Here is a 10,121-nt window from a genome sequence, read left to right as displayed (position 1 = left end):
ATATATATATATATATATATATGATATGTTTTTTTAGTGCTCAGCATTAGATAACCAAGAAGTTTCATCCCAGTGCAAGACTAATCCTCCCCATCAAAACAGTTGCTAACTTTCTATTTGTCTTCATCAATGGATGGAGCCCTATGAAATTCTTCCCATCCATGTTGGCATAGAAACCTGTATCAACATTGGGTCTTGATTAGATAACCATATATTGAGATTTCGTGGTTGTAAGTCCCCTGACCTTTATAGAAGACATGCATTTAGAGCAAATTTGTTCCTCTGGCTCTTGCAATCTTTCCATGCTCTATCTGTGATTTTAACTTTGCCTTAGATATAGATGTTATATTGTAGATATAACAATTGGGGCTGGGTACCCCTGTTCACTTGTTCTATGTATTTTCCATTTATGGATTTCTATAACAGTCTGTAGGCTGTAAAAGAAGTCTCTTATATGAGAGATGTGAGCTACACTAACTGTGGTGTGACATAAGGATAAGCATTTAGAATGCAGATAGGGTTTACACTATTGAACAAAGTGGCAGTGGTTAGTTCTCCTTTACAAACATAGACCCTCCACACTCCATCCATTTCCTTCCTGAGAAGTAAGAAACAGTTAATTTTTAGAAGTTTTTGTGCAATGTTTATTTAATCTTGAAAAACAGTTTTCAAGAAGAATAGTACAGTGCATATGTAGAAGTATTTTAGATCTCTCTTATATTGCAAACATGTACTGAAAGTGGATTGGATTTTTTTCAGAGCTGATTGCGCCATGTCTTCCAAATTAAAGATAGAGAGATAGATATAGATATAGATATAGATATCAATGTATTATCTTGACATCAGTAAGCTGAAGAACATTTCAGCCACAGACACTGACCACATGTTAGAGAGCAGTAGCTTGCTCTTCTCTACTAAGTAGATATTCTTAAACCTTTAACAGAATACCAATAGATGGCTTGTGGACTGAGCAAATGAGGCAGAATATTTTTCGTCTGGAGCCATGAGCTTAACTGCAAGTGACAGCCTTTCGTGCAATAGAATTCATCATGAGATGTTATGAACATCATGTGGTAGCTTTAATCTGGGTTTATGAATTAAAATCCAATGGTGAGAGTAATTCTCTAATAAAATATGAGGCACATAATAAAAAACGACAAGCCACCACAGGACCAAAGGCCTCTTCTCCCATTGATGTCAGATAAGGTCACACATATGTATCTGGAGCCATGGATCCCTCCATGTATACTTTTTGGTTGGTGGTTTTCTCCCTGGGAGGTCTGGGTGATCCAGTTAATTGATATTGTCCTTCCTATGGTGTTGCAGTCCCCTTCAGCTCCTTCAGTCTTTCCCCTAGCTCTTCCATTGGGGTTCCAGGGCTCAGTCTGATGGATGGCTGTGAGTATCTGCATGTGTATTGGTCAGGTGTTGGTAGAATCTCTCAGGGAACATCCATACCAGGCTCCTGTCAGCAAGGACTTCTTGGTATCAGCAATAGTGTGGGGGTTTTGTGTGTGCAGATGGGATGAATCTCTAAGTGAGTGAGAGTCTCTGGATGACTTTTCCTTCATAAATTTCTTCTGTTCGTTTGTTTTTGAGACAGGGTTTCTCTGTGTGGCCTTGGCTGTCCTGGAACTTGCCTTGTAGACCTGCCTGCCTCTGCCTTCTAAGTGCTGGGATTAAAGATATGTGATACCTCCTCCCTGCAGTGATTTTAAAAACTATACTTCGGGTGTGGCTTGCAATGTTGACATATATTTTCTAGCTGCTTATGCACTCAGAATTGAAGAATATCCCTCCTTATTCTTTTAGATCACAATCTCTTTCTGGTGAACTAACAAATCTGTCATTTTGATTGACAGATATGGTTTCAAGCATGCCGTCAGATTTCTACAGTAGTACTTTCTAAATGTATTTATCTAAGATTCTGTTTTTGCAATTACACGGACATGTGCTACTATTTATTTAGATAGTTTCATTACCAGGATTGTTAGATGTATTGTAAGGGTTTACAAGGCTTGATAAGGTTGTTATTTATATAGAAAAGCACAATGACAAAATTAAACTAATGGTCAATTTAAAACATGTGTCTTTTTAGCCACAATACTTGAGCTAAAACATATAAGATTTTATGTTCAGCACAGGAGCAAATATTACACAAAGGAAGTACCCCACTGTTTGCTATTCTACAGCAATGACAAATACATACACAGTATAAATGATCAGATTAGGTTTCTGTGTTTGTCAGGGTTTTTTGTTGTTTGTTTGTTTGTTTTCTGAGATGTTTAGATGAGAAACTCTGAGTTTCATTTTTTTCCAATAAATTGAGAGAGTTTTACAATTTCGTTTGTTAGTTTGTTTAGCGTATAGAGAAAGAGCAGAGTAACATGTTGCTTGTTTCTAGAAAGATGCTGTCACTAAATAATTCCCCTGGGGATAAGCTTTATCTGTAAAGAGCTTTGAGGTAGGAGATCATTAGACAGTTACAGTCTTTTACATCGGAGACATGAATAATGCCTTAAAGGATTGGAGAGACATCCTTTAAGTCCTGAAGAACTTCATTGGGAAGGAGAGCAAATAGTAAAAGTAAGAGAGCTAGCATCATGGACTGGAAGACTACAGTGTCCCAGAGGTGAATCTCAAGAAATTCACCAAAATACAATATAGCCTTTAAATCCATGACATAGTAGGAAGTTCTACACAATGTGATTTAGTCTAAAGGATCACCTGTATGGCAAAAAGCATGACAGAGAGGCTAGGTATTGAGAACAAATATAAATTCGGGAATGTAAAACAACAACATGGATGGTCATCCCTTGTCCCAAAGTGAGAGCTGCTACGGATAATGGACTGATTCTTTGTTTCCTGGATTGATACAGCTAGGGTGAATATTGTCTTGAAGGGGCAGGTACCATCCAACTATTTGTGATTGGAAAAGAAAGAAAATTGGTTTTGAAAGATGCCTGAAGTCATTTTGGTAACTGGTTGGTTGGGGGTGTCTTCTGACAAATTTTATACTCTTAACAAGTATATATGCAGGAACATACAAATGACTGTCCTGATTTTAAAGATGAAAGATATTTTGATTCCTTGAGAATGTCATACCTTTTATTTTGAGGCTACACAACCACTCTCCTCTATGCCTCTGCATCTCATTTCATACCCACCCAAACCCTCATTAAAAACAAAACAAACAAACAAACAAACAAACAAAAGACAGGTGAATCCAATTTGTGGTATCAGCGGCCAATTATGTCTCATTTTATCATAAAATGATAAAATAGTTTTTAATACTATGTCTATATAGAAGAAGAATAATAATTAGGGTTTATCATTTGTCTCTTCTCATGTTCTGGACCCCACGTATGGATTTTTATCTAATGGCAATTGTGTTATTATTGCCTTATTGGGCATGCCTTCCTAGGACAGTTATTATTGTAGTTCGCAAAGCTCACAGCTAAATAAAATGATCCTTAGCAGTCTCTTCTGACTGTATGAAGACTACCTTTCAGTTTAACACTCTGAAAGCGAGCCTGCAGGGCTAAGCTCTGAGGTAGTGCCAGCTTGATATCTCCCTGCTCTAGAACTCCTTAACAGAAATAGTGTTTTATTATAAACTTTGGGGGGATAATCAAGAGCAACAGCAACAGCCTGTAGTGTTTAGAGGTTAAAGAGACCATAGTAGCCAGGAAACTCCAAAATATAATCCATTCCTTGCACTTGGGCATTTTATTTCTTAGCCTGTTGTGTCTAGTTGGGATTAATGTCATCTCATTATAAAATGATTTGTTATCTCTTTTTATGGTTTATGTATGTAGTTTAGCAGTCTTGTATAATGTTAGATTTTCATATTACCTAAATGAGCCTTTAGCATTAGTTTATCCATCTCATATTTCCTCAACTGGCTTGACCTCCCATTCCACGTACACTTAAACATGTTCTATTATCTCTTTCTGGACACCATCAGTTGAGTGAGTGAGAAAAACCATTACCCCTTATACATCCGACAGAGGCTTAGCATCTAGACATATATACAAGCAAAACAGAACATATTTTAAATCAAATAAAAACTTTAAAAAAGAGAAATAGAAAATCATACATAAAATACAAGGTAACATGTTAAAAGAATCTATGGGAACTACCTCTTCATATTTGGAAGGCAGGACATTCTAAACCTTTGAGATGATAGTAAAAGCAATAATAATAATTTTTAAAATGTCATGTATACTGTATTTGATCAAGACACCTTTATAGTCAGGAAATTCATACTCTTCCTCTTTTAGTTGTTTGCACATGACTTCATTTTCCTTAAGGAAATGATGTGCCCAAAAGGGTTAGAAACTCCCTTTCCTCTGAAGGTGATTATTATCTGTGGATTTGTATACTATTCAGGCCAGCAAAATTTGGGAAGTAAGATGAATCTGAGCATTTTGAATTATTTTATTGTTGTTACAAGTTAATATTATGAAATACATTTTACCATGGGAATGCATTTTACATACTTAAGCAGAAATCCATGGTCTCACAGAAGGTCACGGTTAAAAAAATCAATGGATCATAAAACAAACAAAAAGACAGGAATATGGGATAAGGACCTGAATGGAGGATTAATAGATGACATAGGAGGTATGAAGAAGAGAAGGTGGGCTAAGAGAATAAAAGAATTAATTTATTATGAAAATTGGACTTTATTTGTTTTGTTATTCCTTTTGTTGACCTAGTGCTTTAAACTTTCTCCATTAAAATATAGTCTTATGATTGGAGTTGAGAAGGTCAGTTGACCTAATTGGAGCTAAGCATTCACTTGGCGCTTTTTGTGTGTTTGAGAATGTTTCTGTGTATGCTTGAGGCTGGAGGTCAATGCTGAGTACTGCTACTATAAGCAAGGTGACCGGTGAGACTCAAGAATCCACCTCCGTCTGCATACCACACCAAGGCTATCATGTGACTTCTGACATTCAACTCTGGGTCATTGATGCTGTGATTTTCAGTGACATTTCCTTATGCAAATATTCTACTCTGAATATTACATACATGTTTATTCCTAATTTATTTGGAATTGCATATTCTAGAATAGAATTAACCTATGCTTTTATGTCCTGTGGCAGTTTTTATGGGGTAGTGAATATGTAAGGAAATAAACAGAAAATGTGGAAGTATAAAATTTTCCATCTACATAAATGCTACTTTTCAGTAATCAGTGAAAAGTTTATTCATATTTATGTGTTCTGTTTGTTACATGATATGATTTCTATAGAATGTATTGTTGTATATTACTATGAATTTTCTCTGTTTTACTTTTGTTTTTGTTTCTTCTAGTTACTGGCTGACCAACAAAGTTCCTATCAAAAGACCCAGCACAGGTCTCCTCATGTATACACTTGCCACCAGATTCTGTGATGAAATTCACCTTTATGGATTCTGGCCATTTCCTAAGGATCTGAATGGAAAAGCCGTCAAATATCATTACTATGATGACTTAAAATATAGATACTTTTCCAACGCAAGTCCTCACAGGATGCCATTAGAATTTAAAACATTGAATGTGCTACACAATAGAGGAGCTCTAAAACTGACCACAGGAAAGTGCATGAAGCAATAAGGCACTCTTTGAGGGATTAAAAACTGAACACAGACTTTTCAAAAGATGCTTCTGGAGATTTAGAAACAGGATCCAAAACAAGGCTGGGTTTCAGCATCCACCACTTGACTGAGTAGCTGAAATGGAAGTCTATGCGCATCCACCACCAGCTGAAGGAAACCCTGCAAAGTGCTCCAACTATAAAATCTTCTGACTTCAAGGGTCCTAGTAAGTGCCACTTCCATGAAGAATACAGTCTGAATGTATTATCAGTAGTGTTTACAAGATCCAACAGTGCACTCATCATCAGTTAGCAAAGCAAATGTGTTCATCCCTGTGGGGCAGCCGCTGTAATGCCAAGCACACTGGAAGAGAAACCCAGGAGCACCACTCAGCCCTGGGGAGGTTAAAACATCCCTAACAGCAGAAATGAAGAAGAAGCCAGTTCAAGCAGTGAAATCCGTGACATGAAGCCACTGGAGGAAATGCTTTCAGCCAGGACACTGAGAATGGTCATGTTTACGTTTTGCTTATATTCTTGTTTGTCTTTTGACATTTATTTTGGTTTGAGTTTGGGGTGCTTAGAAATTCACTTGAGATTGAAAAATGGGAAACACATGTGAATGAGAAAAATGAACATCAAACAGTCCTTGCTAAAGTCCTTACATCTTTTAAACAACAATCACACCAAACTTATATATGTTTGTTTGTTTTACTTTGCACAATTCTAAATCTCTGGATTATAAATCAATGGTGTAGCGGGTACCAGTCAAACTATAGCACTCGATAGTAGTAAACTATTGTAAAGGAGTGATATTTGAAAAAATGGTAAAATTAGTAGAAGAGTTTCACTCTTGGTACCAAAGATTATATCAACCTCCTACACAGTAAGCCACTCCCCTGTCATAAAGAGAATATATTATTCACATGAACACATTTATATGATGTTAATATGAAACTTGACTCTACAAAGTTAAAAGTTTTCAAAATCAAAATATTATTTTTAATTTATTTCTTTGACATTTCATAATAACTTTGTAGAAACATGTAGCCATGTAGAGTGAATATTGGATGAGCATAGCCAAAATGGGACTTCTCATTCCGTAAAATCATCTTGGCTATTCAGGTGCAGAGATCAATATGAACCACTTACTATTATTTTAAAATGTCTCTCTACAATATAGGATGATTAACTGAGCATTGTTTTCATGACTGATGATTAATTCAAAGCAGTTCAACAGTAACACATCAGCATTGTACATTTAAAATGAATTCAGTTGATGAGGATTTTTCTGTAGTTAAGTACAGCTCCATTATGACTACACTTTTAAAGGAATATGAGCTTACTCATAGAGTGACTTACTGACTTAAGTACGTGACTGAACTGACTGGTGGCCAGGCTTTCTGTTTCTTTTGAAAGCAGAACTATATTCTCACTTCTGCTTTTGCCTGTGGCAACTTAACATCGCTTCCTGTTTCTTGGCGGAGGCCATCAGAAAGAAGAAAGCAGAAATGGCATGAAAAAATGTGTATGTTTTGTTTTTCTAAGTCAGGCAATCTAAAATGAATGTAGAGCACAGCAAAGGTATACATACATGTTACATATGTATTCATCTTACGGACAAGGAAAGTCATGTAGTACATTTACCAAATTTTTAATAATAGTTGCAGTATTTTCTAAAACATCGACAGAATCTCAGGATAAAAATAACATTTTCTGAGAATCCATGTATCAAAAAGAAAAGGGAGTGCATATGGGAATTTTATAGCTAGCATAAATTATTATCTCAATATACCTTTATCATTAAATTCTTTTTCTATTTGGAAATTTGACAGTGTTAAATACATGTTCTATAAATGTTAAATTGAAAGTCTAGTATATTGGATATGTGAACATTGGATAATGTATAAAACTTATTTTGAACTCTGTGCATATCTGGGTTCAAACCAACAGCTAACATGAATCCCTTAGAAATCTGGATGTTAACCAGCAAATTCTGACAAGTAAATATTGTCTTGGCACTCATTCAAAGTATGGACTTGAAAGCAGAAGCAAACTGTTTTGACTGAAATTTTAAGAATTAAAAAAAAAATGTGTTTAGACAACATTTTGGCCACGGCACGCACAGCTCAGCCATCCACTCTTCCTGCATCCATGTCTGTATCTCACACGCATTGGGTAGTGCCTTTTAATGTCCTTGTGTTGATGCTTCACCCTCGGCTTTGTGTTTCCTAAATGCTTGCCCGGTTAGGGAAATCTTCCGTATCAAAAGGGCTTCAGATCTGAGAGATAACTACTGTTGTTCATCTCAGGGAACTTTCAGTACACAAGAATGAATTCAGTTAAAGACACTTAGGAATCAAGGAGGAAATACTGTGTGAGATTATTTCATTCTTGCGCATATACCCTTTTGTTTGCCATCACAGCTCAACCCCTATCATGGCTTTCTTAGAGGAAGAAGGCAAGGAGAGAACTGAAGACTAACAGGAGGGAAAAGAGTTAGGATTTAACACACATGGTGGCATAAGGGATCATAACAAAATCAAATTATAAGCATATACTTGAACTATCTGTGTTTTCCTTAAGATGATATTCTAACAGCTTTATTTGTTTTATTCCCTTTTTTATGATTTAATCATGCACCTGGGAATGCCCAGGCAGCTGACTGTGAAATATCCCAGTCACTGAACTAATATGATTGCTACTGTGCTTTTGACATGAACAGACCATGGAAATATTCTCATTATTGCTACTCAGCATAAACTATACTTAATAATAAGTTGTTGAAAGAAAATATGAATCCATAATAGATTTTCAGAGCAAACCTAGTGATTTAGCCCACAGGAACAATGAAAGAACTGTGGAAGTTTTTCTCACTGGGAGAATGTGCTGGGCATTCAAATGTCTTCATGTGTTGTATATCATATGAACTGTATATCGATTGTTAATGAAAATCTCCACATATATCCTTACAGAAATGCTTTATTTAAGAAATGCTAAGGGTAGTGTACAGACAAGTGAGTGACTCAGTTACTGTTCAAGAAAGGATAAACAAAGTAATTTATTTATAGTTGTGCCAATTAGTCATAATGCATATTATGTGATATTTGGTTCACAGAGTTGTTTTCATGTGATTATTACAAGGACTATCTATAGCTGTGGAAGGGAGCTGGAAAAAGTTGTGTATAGTTAGCTGATATCTCTACAAGTTTGAGAGTTTCCCCATTAAATGTTGTCAATATACCAAGGTTTTAATAAAAACAAGTAAGGGTAATTATTTGTATTTGATAAACAAACTCCAAATACAACCCATCTAGAAATAGATATTTTATTATATATGTGCTATAAATATATCTATACAGTACAAATAAACATGTGTGATGCATATATACCATGTTATATATGTATATCTGTGTGTCCACACTGATTCTGTAATGTGTGCACAACTAGACGTGTGTTATATCGCTATCTTCAGGGTCTGCACTGTGAACTGCCCTGGAGATCATGGCCACTTTAACCACAGAAGTTCTTTTGAAATTTCATTTACTACTCTGCTTTAAGAAAGACCTGCTTTGTAGCTGAATTCTATGTTCTCTCCTAGAGTAATAGGAAGCAACTCATAGCTTCAAATCTTTCAAAACAAAAGTAAAGAAAACAGTATCTTCAAGCTGGCAATGTATTTAAATTGCAGTTTTCTGATTGTGGGTCCAGGTTGTGTGTTTCTCTTTTATGTAGCGCCTTTTAAGAAATACTGGGGGTTTTTTTGTGTGTGTATGTATAGGTGAAAGCACAAGTGTTTTTAATGTATATACAAGAAGAAGGACAAAAGAGTTTACAGATGGCTTTGCTGCGTAGGATAATTGCTACTGAGTCTTTCTCATGCCATCCATGGAGGGGAAGGAAGAATGACACTTACTTTGTAGGTTCATTCTATTCAACAATGTTTTCTGTTGGTTGTGCATAGCAATGGGCTATGCCTCCTTTTTCATTTGTACAATTGTAAAATAAATGACTTGTTTTTCAATTTTTTTCTCTTATCTTCTATATCTACGCCTTCACTTTCACAGCATATATGTCAATACTGGGTGACTGACTGCATTTATGAAGGTCTTATTACTGCTTGAGTCTTTTCCAATTCCAGCCTCGCTGATTGACAATTAATTTAAACATTTATTTTAAATGCATTCATGGATATATGAGTAGTTTCAATACCAACATGAATATCAGGAAGCACTCAAGAGTTGGGGGTGGAATATTCTCTGTGTGTTTTGCAGTCTGGGACACTCACCACATACATACGTTACTGCAATTTGTTTCTAATTCATACTTCCACTAAGTACTATAGCTGAGTCATTTGCCCTTCAGGGCTAGAGCATCGATGACTTTTCACACACAGTGTTTCCCAGGGCTGCCGTTAACATGTGACTTCATCTAGAGCATTGCTGACTTTTTACACACAGTAGGGCTGCCTGTTAGCATGTGACTTCATCTGGAGTACTGTTGACTTTTCACACACAGTAGGGCTGCCTGTTAACATGT

General features: G+C 36.0%; 1 protein-coding gene across 1 annotated transcript in view; it reads left to right on the top strand.

Annotated features, from left to right (window-relative positions):
• The window catches only part of St8sia4 (ST8 alpha-N-acetyl-neuraminide alpha-2,8-sialyltransferase 4), an 86,487-nt gene extending 76,881 nt beyond the window's left edge, over positions 1 to 9,606 (top strand). The window contains exon 5 of the mRNA XM_031368528.1: positions 5,320 to 9,606. Within this exon, the coding sequence (XP_031224388.1) occupies positions 5,320 to 5,602 (283 nt within the window). The 3' untranslated portion in view covers positions 5,603 to 9,606. The remainder of the gene's footprint in view (positions 1 to 5,319) is intronic.
• The last annotated feature ends 515 nt before the right edge of the window (positions 9,607 to 10,121 follow it).

This window comes from Mastomys coucha, unplaced genomic scaffold (genome assembly GCF_008632895.1).
Source record: "Mastomys coucha isolate ucsf_1 unplaced genomic scaffold, UCSF_Mcou_1 pScaffold14, whole genome shotgun sequence".
Classification (NCBI taxonomy): domain Eukaryota; kingdom Metazoa; phylum Chordata; class Mammalia; order Rodentia; family Muridae; genus Mastomys; species Mastomys coucha.
Note: the sequence above shows the minus strand (reverse complement) of the source record. Positions and strands in the feature narration are given on the sequence as shown.